Raw genomic sequence first — 16,036 nt, 5'->3', positions numbered from 1 at the left:
TTAATTCTTAGCTTCCTGCAGGCAGGGCTGGATAAAAACTTAAAGCCTAGCACCCTCAAGGTTCAGATTTCAGCCCTGAGTACATTGCTGAACCATAAGCTAGCAGATAACCTTTTAATAAAAAGATTCATCACAGGGGCAGTCAAATCCATCAGTCAGGGTTGACTAAACCACCATTTGAGCCGTTAGAGTCTTTATCATTAAAAATGCTAACCCTTAAACTCGCCTTTCTTTTAGCAATCACTTCTGCTAGGAGAGTTAGTGAGCTCCAGGCATTATCAGCCTTTCCTCCTCACACCATTATCCTGGAGGATAGAGTAACAATGAAGACCTTACCATCCTTTCTTCCTAAAGTGGTATCTGAATTCCATAAGAACCAGAATATCATTCTACCGTCTTTTTGTAACAACCCCAAGAATGATAGAGAAAAGAGCTTTCACAATTTGATGTCAGGAGATGCTTGATAAGTTATTTAGAGTCTACCAAGGACTTTAGGAAATCAGAGAACCTACTAGTTCAGTTCTCAGGCAAGAACAAAGGGACTTTAGCCTCTAGACCTACCATTAGCAGATGGATTAAAGATACAATTTCATTAGCCTATACTTCTCAGGGGAAAGACCCGCCTGCATACTTTTCTGCACACTCCACTAGAGCAGTAGCCACATCTTGGGCAGAGAAACGCCTCTCTAGATCAGATTTGTAGGGCTGCAACATGGTCTTCTCCTCACACTTTTCTACGTCACTATAGACTCCAACTGAATCCTCTTTCTGACCTATCCTTTGGGCGCAAGGTTCTTTCTGCTGTTGTCCCACCCTAATAGATACATTTACTTGCTTATCCTCCAGGGGTGCTGTCATAGGGCGTCTGGGTAAAACCAGAATTACTTATGGTAATGTTTCCATAAGCCCATGACAGCACCCCTCCGGGATACCCACCCTACTGATCTTACTTTACCTTATTCATTTCTCTTTCTATGATATCATATGATATGTTTGCTCCGCTGGAGTACTTTTATATGAACTGAAGGTGTGGAGAGGTGTGTCAGCTTTTATCTTCTCAGGTTTCCTGTCAAGCGGTGGGAGGTCCTCTCCAGGGGTGCTGTCATGGGCTTATGGAAACATCATTACCGTAAGTAATTCTGGTTTTTCTAATTGTACCGTCAACAATTGCCTCTTCTGTCTTGCAGGACACGGTTGTAGGCCTCCAGGCTCTCTCTGCCATGGCCAAACAACTTTACACTCCTGATTCTCATCAAACTGTAGTGGTCCGGAGGGGCAATGGAGAAGTGACCACATTTAATCTAAACAAAGACAACAGACTAGTAGTCCAGAGAGAGTCCCTACCGGACACCAGTGGAGAATACGTCATTGACGTCAGCGGGTCGGGATGGTGCATGATACAGGTGACTTTCAATTTTTGTAACTCTTCTGCTACAGTATGTTGCCAAGTATTTGCATCAGGGCCTGTAAACCTTTTTAGTTATGTCTCGCTGTACAGTTTTTCTCCCTTATGGATCTGATCATTCCTGGTTTCTTCTCTTAACTCTGACTGTGCTATTGCCATGTGACGGTGTACATACTTTCCCACAATGCTTAGTGGAGACCATCTGTTAGTACTTCCGGGAGACTAGGCATGCCTGGCCACCTTAGTGGGTCATAACTTAGTTTTCTTAATGGCACAACCTTTTTAACATAATAGATGGTGTTTCCATAGTATTTCCAATGTATTTGTGATATTCCTGATCGAAATTAGTCCCTAGTGTCTTACACGTGACAGAGCTGGGACAGAACACGTGTGGACTGTTCTTGGCTCGTTCTCCTGATTGGTCGGGCTTTGAACACCCACTAAACTCTGCGAGTGGTTAATTCTCTTGCAGTGCTCCTGTTGGTGAACAGAAGCATTGCACAAAGACAATTAAAAACAGTGGGTTGTTATAAAACATGTACATGCTGGGTCCTCCAGAGTAAGACTGAGGGGGAGAATACCTCGATTGGCTGTTTATTCCTTTTTATATAAAAGCCAAGGGGGAGATTTATCAAACATGGTGTAAAGTGAAACTGTCTCAGTTGCCCCTAGCAACCAATCAGATTCCACCTTACATTCCTCAGACTCTTTGGAAAATGAAAGGTGGAATCTGGTTGCGAGGGGAGACTGAGCCAGTTTCACTTAACACCATGTTTGATAAATCTCCCCCAATAACTTTAAAAAAAAATCTAATGTTTTTATGTCTTCTAGCTTTGATGGTAACTTTTTTTCTCCCCATGTTTTATAGACTACTGTTGGGTATAACACTCCGGTGCCCAAAGAAAATTCTGCCTTCTCATTAGCCATATCTGCCTCTTCAGATAGCTGCGTCAATGGAATAGCTTACATCTACACAGTTAATGTCGAACTCAGGTACTAATGCTCGGACTAATGCTTTGTTTGGAACCCCCCCCCCCCCCCACACACACACACCCAAATAAAATGGGTGTTCAATTTAAAGGGATTGTCCCTGATCCTGAGGGTAAGGGGTAACAAGCTGATCTCCGTGGGTCTAACCTTTTTGAGACCTCACCCCCCTCCCAACAATGGCTAAAGCCCCTTTTACATGGGGCGATGGAGAGGAGCAAAGCTGCAGGGGGGGGGGGGGGGGGGTCCGAGTGATCGCTGCGATCTCCTATGGGCTGCCTGGACGATCCAGCAGTCTGCTGCCACCGTTCTATTTCCACAGAGCGACGGGCTGCTATCACTGTCGTTTCTTTCAGCATGTTAGACAACGATCAGCCGACTTCGTTCATGTCGGCTGATCATTCTCTTCTATTACACAAGACTATTATCGTCCGAATGTGGACGTTAATAGTTTCGTGTAATGGGGCCTTAGGTCTATTCCCTAAGTCAATGGATAAGCAATCTGCATTGCCGTCCGTTGTCTCAATCCATGAGCAGTTGAGCACCTACCCGTCACCTGGTTATCCTGTCTATTATACGACAAGTTTTAATCTCTGGATAAGGGAAAACCCACTTAAGGTGGATCTGCACATGGTAGATAGTGTAGCAGAAACTTCCTGTGAATGGGGGATTCAGCAACAAGCGTGAATGTATTTGGAAGACCCATTGAGATGAATGGGTCATTCACGGAAACTTCTGCCACAAACTGCATGCAGGTCCACCCTTAACCATTTTGGGGCTGGGAGGGTTGTACATGTGCAGCTTTGTTAGAAAACCTCTCTACATCTTGTAATTACACAGAAAAAAATGTGAGATGTAAAATGTGTTTTTGCTTTTCCCCCCCCCCCTCCCCAGTTATACAGGTAGAGAGTCCGGCATGACGCTTGTGAATGTCAGGTTGTTAACTGGTTACAGTGCTGAATACTCCTCTTTACGTCAGGTTGGTATCTAATCACTTATACCTATAAAGGGTCACTGTTTAACCAACTCCTTACCCACAGGAACAAGCACTAGTGTCATAACCACTAGGGGTCGCTGCAATCTGCTGTCACTTCCTGTTGGAAAGGGGTTGTCCAGGATTAGAAAAACATGGCCGCTTTCTTCCAGATTGGCGCTCTGTTCCTCTGAAAAGGATGGAAGTTAATTTTTATGCCACAGGACAGGGGTGGTGCAGTGTTTGCAAGTGGCTGTTTCTAGTTCTGGATAATGTGTTTTAAGCAAAGTACTTGTCTAGTAACAGACCAGGATGGATTACAGGAGGTGTTTTTTGGGCATGTAACTGGAAGCTGTCTGCTCCAGATCCCCAATGTTTCCTGAAAGTCCAGGTTTCCTATGATCCTAGTCACCCGTGCAGTTCTGTAGAGCACCCTCTGCTTTATGTATAGTGCTCTGTAACACATTATTTCCTTTCTGCACTGTACTGTACTGCCCTTTCATTTGTGCTCTTAACACTTTACAAATCCAGTGCATCAGTAACCCCTTCTACTTTACGTGCCATCTGCAAACCCAGCACATCAGTAACTAGAGATGAGAGAATTTACAGTATAAACGAAGCAAATTATTTTGTTAGCTCAGCAATCTGCTTCTCTTGAAGTCCATGCTGCTCTGTGCTACTCCACTCCAGGTGGCTGGAAATGCTGGATCCAGTACTGAACAATTTCTGCCAGGACTGGATCCAGCTTTTCCAGCCACTAGGGGGCGGATCGGCACGGACCTCAAATGCAGTTCTGTGCAGAACCAAGCTGCCTTTAAGGCCAAAGCTTTTTTTTTTTTTTTTTTTTTTTTTTTTGCACCAGTTTTATATGCATTACGTCCATCCCACATGCCATCTAAACTCTGTATAATACTGATCTAGTGTCTTGCTTGGCCAGTTCTCAGTGATGCATGCATACAGGACTGGCTCTAGTGGTCTAATGTGCTGATTTCTTCATATTTATATTTTTCCATTGACTATATGTATGTTCTCTCCTCCTGCAGTTGGTTGATGATAAAGTTATTTCCAAATTTGAAGAGACTCCAAAAGGAGAAGTCATCTTATATCTAGAAAATGTAAGTGAGCAAAATAGTCTCCCTTTTAGAGAACTCCATTCTAGGACTTGTCATTGCTGGAGCTCAATTTTTATTTATGTTCACTTTTCCCTCCAATATAACAGATTACTCCTACAACCTATTTTATTTATTTGATGGTCCTACCTCAGTACTTTCCTGCTCTTTCTATATTTTTGTCATGCTTTGTATAGAACTACTTTGGCAGCAAAGAATAGGGGAAGCAAGCAATCTATAAATTTTTTTAAAGGAGAAGTCTGGAAATGTTCAAAACTTTCAGCCTACAGGGAAGAACAAAATAAACAAGTGTTACTCGCTTCACCTCAGCTTTGCAGTGCTGGCTTACCACTCCAGGACCACCACCAGGCTCCGGGATGCCCTTGGGCTGGAGTGTCACAACCCAGTTGAATTGCCCACTCGGCCAGTCTGTCAGTCACAGGGGTGGGACATCACTGCAGTCACTGGCTGATGGCAGTCAATCAGCCAGATCGGGGGGGGGGGGGGGGGGGGGGGGGGGGGTAATGGTAATCCATCGGGGGTCTCAGGCCCTTCGCAGGGAGAGGGGAGAGTAGGAGTAATTAAAATCTCTGGACTTCTGCTTTTAATGACCAAATTTTGAGTCATCTTAAGGGTTTATCCAAGATGGAGGAAAAATATGACTTTAGTTTTTTTTCCCTCCATTCAAAAAAAAACCTGTGCTCCAGGTTTTGTGCAGTGTTACAACTCTGCTCCATTTAAATCAATGGAACTGAGCTGCTCCATTTAAATCAATGGAACTGAGCTGCAATATCATACACCAGATTACACCAACCACAATGTGGACTATAAGAATGATTCAGTCTAATTTAATCTCATTTATTTATTTTTTTCCCTTCCCCTTGTCAGGTTATGAGTGAACCTATTAAGTTCTCCTTCAGAGCTTTGATGGGCCAGCGTGTCCTGAACATGAAGAGCAGTACTGCTGTGGTCTATAGTTACTATGAACCAGGTAACTTCTTCGGGGGACCCTTGTGGGGATTCTGTGCTAATTGGGTAAAGCCGACCAGAAAGGACCAATAAGGGAATTCCACAATGACGTCTCCGGTTATAACATCCAGGACTGTAAAAGAACCCTTTGAGATAACAGACCTTATAGTGCCATGTTACACTGTACTTTTTCCACACTTAAGGTGGCTGGGACTTTTAGGTGCCACCATCTTGGCGCAGTCTTCATCAGCTCAGTTACACGTGGTCAAAACTTTACACTAATGCGTTTTTTTTTGTTTTTTTTTTGTTCCCCCCCCCCCCCCCCCCCTCTAGATGAGAACGGTTATGGAACCTATCAACATCCTTGTCCTCCAGCAGGTATACGTGTGTTCTCTATTTTATTAATTGAGTCTATAAGCTTGACATCACACTGTCCCTGTCTGACGTTACAGGCTGTGACCCTCCCCCCCACATATACCTATACCACTTATTGGCCTCTATCATACATAGTGCTGTTTTAAGATATACTATTATGGTTTCTGCTTAGTGGAACAGCAAAGATGTTGTTTCTGTGCCATTTTGCCCACCAAACCCTGCAGATACTACCCAAACAAGCCAAAATGCCACTCCGGTCAATGAATGCTTTGAACATGTTATGCCAGTTCCCTTGGACTCAGGAGTTCCAGAAGCAGAATCCAATAACAAATAGGGGGAACATGCCAGGGCACAAAACCTTATTAGTTACTGCCCTTAGGGAGAACCATCCAGTCCTGTGTTGCTGTAGTAAAGCAGATACTTTTTTGCTGACTAATGTGTACAGTAAGTTATCTATATAATCTGTTACTCAGTGCTGTGATATAAGCTTTAGAAATGTTATTCAAATTAGGAGATAAAAGCCAATGGTGTGTGGGGATGGCTGCAAAAGTCCAGCAACATGGTCCATGGCTCAATGTAAACGGAGTGGGTTTTAAACTTGATAGGGGAGTAGGGTCTGAATTTTGCCGGACCTCTGCAGCCTAGAAGCCTGTCTCCTATATTCCATCTTGGCATCACTTGGATGAGTTTAAGGGAAATGATCAGCAGGCTGGATAAGTTTGCTATGTCCCTTATGTACACAAGAATGTTGTACACAAGAATGTTGTGCTGAGAATGAAGGTAAGGTCCTTGCCTTCATCCCTGGTGCTTCGACCCCTCATGCACACACCAGCAGGTTAGATTTGTGTAACCTGCTAATAGTTCCCCTTTTAAAGGGTCACAAAGCTAGAACCACTTTAGATTTGAAAAATGGGCTCTGTTTTTTATGGCCAAAACTAGCCCAGTCCTGAAGGGGTTAAGGAAGTTTGACCTGCACTTGTTAATGTTTGACTTCTGTTTTCTAGCGTCTTCATGAGAAGATGGCCTGCTCCACAAAAAGGACTCAGACTTCCCCGACCATCTAGCACCGTGTCACCATCTTTCAAAGAACTTCTTAAAGGAGAGAAAAAAATAAATGTTTCTAATCAAAAATCTATATTTGTGTGGTGATTTTATTTATTTTTAAATATATATATATTTTTTCCTTGCTATGCCTGTAGGCGGTTAACAGAACTTTTTTTAGCCTATTTTCCCACCCAGCATTTTGGTCAGTGTTTTGTACCTTAATGTTACATGTTATCTATAGATATTCAATAGTCTTCTGGTGAATGTCAGGTGTGCACTTTGGGCGACCTCTCTGATAGAGGTGAAGGCTTGTTCATCTTGTGAGGTGCCGTGTGTTGGCCTACTCACTATTGGTAATGATTAAAGATGAGCAATGACTCGCGCTCATATCTAGTAGTAATACATCTCCCGGTCAACTCTTGTATATTTGCCCCAGGCAGAGAGAACCCGATGAAGTATTATAAGTCTTGTTAGCCTTATTATGCAAGGACAAGAGCCATGTTCACATTTCGGTTTCATAATAATCGTAACAACGGTTGTAATTACTACGGTACTTATGTAGTGCTGCCTTCTAAGGAATACCATGTGTATACACTCCGGCTGGGATCCCTAACTGCACCGCAACAAACTGACATGTCTGTTTTTTGCAGCCGCTATTCAGTGGATAGCGGCCGCAGAAAACCTGTTAGTGTACACAATGGAGTGAGCGGCTCCGGCCACACACTCCATTGTGTGCAGTGAGGAACTCTGATGTGGGCGTGCACGGATGCACTCCATATCAGAATTCAGTGGCAGTGAAGATCATCTGGCCGGTACTGCAGTACCCGCTGGGTTGATCTTCTCTGACACCGGCCGTTCCGTGACCCGGCCGGGTTACGGAACGGCCAGTGTCTTGCGCTGTCTGAGCATGGCCTAAATCTGGAAGGATGTGGCTAGTAGGATCATTAACTGTGATAGATTAATGACTTACAGCCTTCTTTTAAACAGGTTTGAGCATCTTCTGAGATCTAAAATTCAGACTCGGTGCATCTGATTTAATTGCCACATGGTTTATCTCCAGGATAGGAGAGCACTGTAATACTATCTCTAATAGACTGGACGAACAGTGGCTTGAAACAGTAAGGTTATGTATGGGATGACTGTGTTGGTACCAAGATACCTGAAACTTGTAGTCCACTAGTCCTAGTTATATTCAGGGTCCAACACTCTGTAGTTTACCAAATGGATGCCACGCTACACTGTCCTGTCCCTGAAAGGTCCTAGTCTAGTGCTATGAAGTCCTTCACCTTATCTACAAAGCTAAGCTTGTGCTAAATCTTTATGCTGGGTGATATGCATAAAGATGGGGTACAATTCTGTTGCTATGTCCCCTGGCTGAAGGAAAGGCAGGATAATAAAAGGACTGCAAAAAGCTGGTGGCACCTTATACAAGGTGCTCCCCACAGGGACTCATAAATATAAGAGGTAATTACCAGCACTGTCCCAAAGATGTCCAACTCAAATAGGTTAAAAATAGGATAATTCTGTATGGGCACAGAGTTTGTTCTGAAGGGAGTTTTACTCCTGAAACATATGACAAACATTGAGCATAGACTGGTTTAAAAGACCTAAAATCGCACTCTACTCTGAGGAAGGGAGATTCACTCCTGAAACGCATTAACTCTGTGCCCATACAGAATAAACTTTGTCTTTCCTAATCTTTTTGTGAGTTGGACATCTTTGGGACAATGCAGGTAATTACAAGTTGTGTGTGTTTTTTATCTTAAGGGCTAATCTTAAAGGGTGGTCCAGTGCTACAACGACATGGTCACTTCCCCCTCTTGTCTCAATCTCAGGTGTGGTTTGCAATTAAGCTCAATTTACTTCAATGGAACTGAGTTCCAAACCCCCCCCCCCCAATCTGGAGATAAGAGAGGGGGGAAAAGTGGCCATGTTTCTGTAGCGCTGGATAACCCCTTTAAATACTTTGGGGCTCCTTCCCTTCTGTAAAATGCAGTATCTGTCGCACTTTGCTACTAAACAGGTTTGGCTTAGACTCCGCTCCAGTGTTAGGCCCTAAGTATTCCCTAGCTTTTTTTTTTTTTTAAAGATGAAAGACTTACAGTATAAATTAAGAAAATCGATTTGATAGCTCGTCTGTTGGTTTATTAGCTGGCTGCCTTCGAACTTCTCAGTTTCCCAGGACTGGATCCAGCTTTTCCCGACACCCGGAGCAACAGAGTTTAAAGGCAGCCGTCGTATAAGCCGACTGCCAAAGTACGAAGCTATACGCTTCATTTATACTATAAATTTACTCATCTCTAGTTCATATCCTTTATCCCACTCCAGGATGCCAGGCTGGATGGACTTCTTGCAACTGCAGAGTTGATGTTGCTCCCCCATTCACTTGTAAGTGTGGAGTTGTATAGTTCTAGACCAGGCATGGGGAACCTTCTTGCAACAGCTGGAGGGCTGCAGGTTGCCCATCCTTGCTCTGGCCTGGAGAGACTTATATACTCAAAACGTTTTCTGAACAAAAGCAAGTTGGACAGAATGCTGTATGAAGTATTTTACTTTATTTCATGAATAAAATTACAGAAGGATTATGATGTCCATTTGATTGTAAAACCGGAGTCAAATGAATTTTTTTTTTTTCTGATGCTAAAGACTCGCAGATACAACCGCTCTGTGCCGGGAATCCTTTAACTCTTCAATAAGACTTTTAGGTTCATCTGAAAATTGATCTTTCAGTCTTGCAAGCTAAGATCTACAGGTTTCCAAATGGCCAATATCCAGACATGTGATCCTATACTTTGGCCACCAAGATTACACCTAGAGGAAGAAATATATCCAGTCAGACAGATTAAGGGAGTCCGTCAGCTCATTTACATGCTATGAGCTGTAGACATGGGCCCACAGATGATGGGAAAATAAAATGGATCATAACTTTATGTGAAGCTAAAGGATTCAAATCAGCTGTTTGTCCCAGGCTCAAATGTCAAAGAGGCAGGGCCAAGCCACTAGGCTCAAATGTCAAAGAGGCGGGGCCAAGCCACTGAAGGCCACAGCATTTCTCCCCTCCTAGCTTCCCCTGTCTTTTTGCCCTTTGCGATGGATGTACAGGCTTGGCTTCCAGAGCAAAGACTTAAATACAAATAGTATTAGGTCTCAGTTCACTTCAGGATCACCTCCATAAGTAAGATAATGCAGGCATAAGATTTGTATACAGGGCTCGGTGCAGTGAGCCAAGCATGTGCTTTGGCACTTTAGGGGTTGACCCCACATCCTTGGCACTTGAGCCTGCAACATAAGACTGATTGATTTTAAAACTTCCGAAGATGCCAACCACTTTAAAAAAAATAAAAAAAATAAAATAGTATACCCCATTATCTCACAGCCTATGTCTGCCGCTAGCATGCAGATGGGCTGACAGGTTCCCTTTAAAGGAAACTAACTCATACAATCAACATACTATGTATAACCCTACAGTATGCATCGTTCGGGGCTATGCAACCCAAATGACACTGCTCATGGAGGCAGCCTACTGATACTGTCACCTATAGAAGATACCCAGGCTCTCCTACAGATGAGCATTGATAGAAGGCACTGCAGAAACATTCAGTATTGTCTTACCACAGGGAAAGGGGAGCACGGGTAGGTGTAGTCTGCATAGGCTGATTCCTCTGTTGAAGTTGGGAGGAAAAAAAAGTTAGATGAGAAAAGAAATCTCATTTATTAAGCCTTGCACAATGCTCTCAGAATAATTATAAAAAGATTATTTAGTAGGTAGCAACCAAATCCAGCACAAATGTAAAAAAAAAAAAAAAAAAAAGGATTTGTATGTGTTCTATTTTACAGAGTGATACTCTGTCTGATCAGGCCCTTTTGGCAGATTATCCCTGATCATTGTCTTTTAAACATGTAGAATTGCTGTGTTCTAGTGTGCATCCTATGGCTGATGACAGTGTAAAATTATTAAAGCTTATACTTACCTATGCTCCCCCCACTGTCCTGCGGCTTTTTACGGTGTTCCCTGCTCACCCTGACGCTACTGCCCCAGTCTCTCTAGCAAAAGGCTGCTCAGCCAAGCACTGGTTGGGGTACTGTCCCGTCTCGACCAGTGATTAGCTGAGTGGCCTGTAGCTGAAGAGATGGAGCCAGAAGTGTAGGTGGTGAGCAGGAAACACAGGCAAAGGCTGCAGGACACCGGGGGAGAATAGGTAAGTATACACTTTATTATTTTTTATGTATAAAAGGGCTGCACAGACATCTTTAACAATATATTTACAGCCCTCATGCATGATCATCAAGCTGTGTATAAGCTTGGTAAGTGAGTTATGCATGGGTTGATTCCGCCATTTGTCCATAGAATGAACTGGTTCATACTTTGGACGGACGGCAGAATCCGCCAATGCATAGAATGGAGTCTATGGCACGGGTGGAGACACGTGCGGCCGCGAACTGCAGAATCTGCGCCGGGTGTTCAGTTGGGATTCTGTAGTGTGCACATACCCTTACAGGAAAATATTGTACCGTCTAATATGGCCCTAAGAATCCAAACATTTTGTGATTGTGTTTCAGCTTAGTTTAGTGACTGTTTCTGTTCACTGAGAGGCCTAGAGCAAAGCAGCAAAGCTCTGGGCATGGCTGCTTAGTGTACTGTATAGGAGACAGGGACATCTGTCTTTGAAAGGGTCCCTGCTCCTGTTCATACATTGTGATGGCAATCACAGCAATCAGGGAACTTCTGAATCTAAATCCAAAGCTAATCTGCAAGATTTGCTAAATCAGTCCTACAATAAGTCTTGGGAGACTCTATTACATGTGACCAACCCATATGAAGTAGACCCTAGTCATAAGTGATTTATTTCTCAGTCACCGGGATTGTCTTCAGCCGGATCTTTGAGGTTCTGTTTTATTATTGACCTATTATTATATCAGAACCTTAGCCTAATGAAGGATTCTCAGGTGGACCTGGATTTCCCTGTATATCTACCTACAGTGCACTATATAATATTACACATACAGTTAACAAGCCTTACCTGGGTTATAATAATCCTGTATGATAACAACGCTGCTCTGATACAGTTGGGCCCTCTGGTCCATGTATGATGTGACTGTGAAGCAGACCTCAGCGCCAGCTTTCATCTGTACAAGGTAACAGTGACATTAGGGTATCAGGAATTATGATATGATTAAGTTATGATTTACTTTGAATACAGAAAAGAAGGCGGCAAGAGGTAACGTTCCCAAATACTCACGGATTTCAGGTAAAAATAATCATGATTGTTCTTAAAATCAACATCAGAAATACTGTCTGGGGTCAAAATCTAAAGGAAGAAGAAAGGATAATGGAGTTTTAGTGGAAGTTATAGTGAAGTGCTTTAAAAGAGCCCTTGCATAGGTACAGTATTTCTATACACAGGATTCATTTTTTAATTCATTATTTATTAAGTTGTCATTTTGGACGAGAAACAATAAGAAAATGTAACTTCTTGCCATGTTGTGTTTATTGTTTATTACTGCTGACCGAAAACCACCCCATCAGTGCTGACCCACCAACCACCCCAGCCCACCCTTCACCTACCCACCTATCCAGCATGGAGCAAAATGCTGAAGGAAGAGAAAGGGAGGGGGGGGGGGGGGAGAGAAAGAGAGTATGTATATGTGTATGTGTGTGGGGTCGACAGCACAACCAATACAAATCACCAGTCTTTCCAGGTGTGCTGATATCTACTTATCCCCTTCTCCCTTTTTGATTACCAAGCGTACTCATAACCCTTTACTTGAGTCGCCATATTTTCAATGTCTTTACTGAGGACGCAGAAGGAGCCAACCAGTTCCTAAGATTTAACCTTACATAAAATAAAACCTTAAAGGGAATCCGTCAGCTCCCGGGCACTACCTAAGGTGCTGACAGTGTGCTGTAGCTGGCAGTCCCCCAGTGAGCATGGTGTCTTTTTGGTAATTTTCCGTGCTGTGGATTATGTACAATCCTATGTCTCCTACTGTCACAGAGCAGTTGTCATGCATCCTCCTCCCTCTTCATGAATAATCAATGCTGCCCGGCCTCCTGCTCGCTCAGCTGTCGGATTGCAGATCAGTCCTCTGTAGGCAGGTTATGTCTGAAAGAATCTCTCCTCCCTAATGTGTTGGTGCTGTGGTCTAGGGGTAACTCACCTGTCTAGAGACCTGCCAGCAGTTCATTCTCTGGTTTGAATCCCCTGATGGAAATTAAATAGATGTCTTTTTTTTTTCTCTTATTGTATCATTTTTAAGACTATGTTCACACACAGTATTTTTGCTCAGTATTTTGGTCAGTATTTTGCAACCAAAACCAGGAGTGGATTGAGAACACAAAAAGGCTATGTTCTCACACTGGTGAAAATGAGCAGATGGCTGTCATTTAATGGCAAATATTGGTTGTTGTTTTAAAAAAACAGTAATTATTTGCCATTAAATGACAGCCATCCACTCAATTAAAACAGTGTGTGAACATAGCCTTTCAGTGTTTTCAATCCACTTCTGGTTGTGGTTGCAGAATACTGACCAAAATACTGAGCAAAAATACTGTGTGTGTGAACATAACCTTAAAAATGATACAATAATGAGGAAAAAAAAAGACATCTATTTAATTTCCATCAGGGGATTCAAACCAGAGAATAAACTGCTGGCAGGCCTCTAGACAGATGAGTTACCCCTAGACCACAGCTCCAACACATTGCAGAGGAAAGATTCTTTCAGACATAACCCGTCTACAGAGGACTGATCTGCAATCTAACAGCTGAGCGAGCAGGAGGCCGGGCAGCATTGATTATTCATGAAGAGGGAGGAGGATGCATGACAAGTGTGGCACGAACAACAGCTCTGTGACAGTAGGAGACATAAGATTGTACATAATCTGCTGCACGGAAAATTACCAAAAAGACACCATGCTTACTGGGGGCTGCAAGCTACAGCACACTGTCAACACCTTAGGTAGTGCCCGGGAGCTGACGGATTCCCTTTAAAGGGTTTGGCCCCTTTGTAGTAAAATAGGTCAGTGTACAGTATTAGTAAGTGTACTCACTGGCCTTACTGACAGCAGCTCCCTGTGTACCATATACGGCTAAAATCACACTCCCCTCATCCAGGCTGTGCTGTCCTGTTCTGTGGTGTTTCTGTCCATGAAATGGCAGACATGGAGGAGCATGTGACCATGCCCCGCCCCCCAGTGTCCACCATAGGATTATACAGGCTTAGTGGTGGACACTGAGGGGGCATGGTCACATGCTCCTCCATATCGGCCATTTCATGAACAGAAACACAACAGAGCAGGGCAGTACAGCCTGGAGAAGGGGAGGCTGATTTTAGCTCTATGAGGTACCGCGGGAGCTGCTGTCAGTAAGTGTACTCACTGTATATACTAATACTGTACACTGAGCAATTTTACTATAAAGTGCCAACCTCTTTAAAGTGTAGCTGTCATTTACATGTCATTTTTCAGAAATCAATAAATAGTACAAGCGATTTTAAGTCTGTAATAGATTTTTATTAAGCAAAAGAGTTTACTTTTGTACCCAAAAAGCTGTTTTCCTACCTCCCCCCTCACTTAAGAAGAAGCAGGATTTCTGTGTCCATTATGCTCTATGGAGAGGGGAGGGGGTCGTGAGTGAGCACGGAGAGGAGAAAAGGCAGCCCTGAACAGCACAACATCCTGCAATCTGCTCTCACCAAGCTCCCACATAAGCTCTGACTATTCTGACCTCTGAATACAGCGTTTTAAGTGCCCAGACAGTCTCAAAACTGTAATGCTGTATCTCTTCTCTCCCTGCTCACTCATCCCCATCAACCCCTTCCACCTCCATAGGTTAAAATAGACTCGCTTGATAATGCATGGATAAGGGTCCTATTACACGGGCTGACAACAGCCCGATCATCTGCTAGATCACCGCTCCTTTACTGGAGCTAGACGGCCTGATAATTAAGCAGTAAGGGCTGCATGAACATCGTTAGCGATGTTCCTGCAGCCCTTGCCCAAACACCTGATACCTTACCTATTCCTGCTTAGCACAGCAGAGAAGACCAGGAGCGGGGAGAGGTAAGGTATTAGGTATTTGGGCAATAGTCAGCCGCATTGCTATTGCACGTAGTGACGATTTTAGGTCCAAAGCTAAGCCAACGATCAGCTGATGATCGTTACATTGGCTGATCACTGTCTCTATCTCAAATATGGAGATTGGCAGGGGGTACAGAGAACAGACCCAACACAATCTCAAACTTTTACCGTATCCACAGGATTGGGAAAATGTAGATTCTTCCTGGAAATCCCTCTTTAAAGAGGGTTAAAATAAGAATTTTCTGATGATTTAAAGTTATATTACATAATAGCACACCTCACGGCTTCCATTACCCTGAGTTCATGCAATCTACTGACACTCACTTTGTAGGTTGATCCGCGGTCATTGGAATACCCAGTCAGTTGTTTGACATCAATTAAGACCATGTTGGATTCACTTTGGATTCCATTGTAACTGAAAAATAATGGGATCATGGCTATTTGTTGTTTTTTTTAGCCACTATAATCTTGGGCTACATTGTAATACATATTTGCAACAAAACTGTAGTCAGGAGGGCAACTTTAATACTTTCCCATATAATTTTTTTTAGAAATATTAGTTTTTTTCTTAAACTGATTGTTTGCTTGTTACTGATTGGCTGCAGTAGTCACATGTGCCTAGAAATGGATGAGAAATTAGAGACTAAGACCCATATGTTACCAATTAGCAGGAGGCGGTGTAGGGGTCAGCGGGGTGGTGCAGCCCTGGCTCTGAGGGCTTGGTCCTGTGACATTGGAGTACCCGAACCAATGTTTTTTGTCCCTCCTCTTTGTTGTGGTGATGAACACTTCTTCTTTCTCCACTTAGTGAAGATGATTGCTGGGAGTCCTGACAGTATGGCGGCTTGTAATCATTTTATGTATGGAGACATAGTGGACAACCCCTTTAAATCCAGTCATTCAGATTAGAGTAAGAGTGGGCTTGAGGAGACTTACCTGGCACAGATGTCGGTGTGAATAACTGGCGCCACACCTTCAATACAGGACTCGGTCCGTGTAGTTACTGTCAGTGCGAATGCGCTGCCTTCATTTGTTACCTTGGTGTTGAATATGCCTGTTAACTACAAAGAAAGAAACATATGGACATCATATTAGAG

The 16,036-nt window shown here is 43.3% G+C and overlaps 1 protein-coding gene and 1 pseudogene across 1 annotated transcript in view; one reads left to right on the top strand and one right to left on the bottom strand.

The window, feature by feature from the left end:
* The window catches only part of LOC138799132 (ovostatin-like), a 37,411-nt gene extending 30,458 nt beyond the window's left edge, over positions 1-6,953 (top strand). The window contains exons 30-36 of the mRNA XM_069979944.1: positions 1,188-1,403; positions 2,274-2,398; positions 3,287-3,371; positions 4,409-4,480; positions 5,363-5,465; positions 5,777-5,821; positions 6,823-6,953. Of these exons, the coding sequence (XP_069836045.1) occupies positions 1,188-1,403; positions 2,274-2,398; positions 3,287-3,371; positions 4,409-4,480; positions 5,363-5,465; positions 5,777-5,821; positions 6,823-6,833 (657 nt within the window). The 3' untranslated portion in view covers positions 6,834-6,953. The remainder of the gene's footprint in view (positions 1-1,187; positions 1,404-2,273; positions 2,399-3,286; positions 3,372-4,408; positions 4,481-5,362; positions 5,466-5,776; positions 5,822-6,822) is intronic.
* Positions 6,954-9,461: 2,508 nt separating this feature from the next.
* LOC138799979 (ovostatin-like) overlaps positions 9,462-16,036 on the bottom strand; it is a 45,915-nt pseudogene continuing 39,340 nt past the window's right edge.

This window comes from Dendropsophus ebraccatus, chromosome 8, assembly GCF_027789765.1.
Source record: "Dendropsophus ebraccatus isolate aDenEbr1 chromosome 8, aDenEbr1.pat, whole genome shotgun sequence".
Lineage (NCBI taxonomy): Eukaryota > Metazoa > Chordata > Amphibia > Anura > Hylidae > Dendropsophus > Dendropsophus ebraccatus.
Note: the sequence above shows the minus strand (reverse complement) of the source record. Positions and strands in the feature narration are given on the sequence as shown.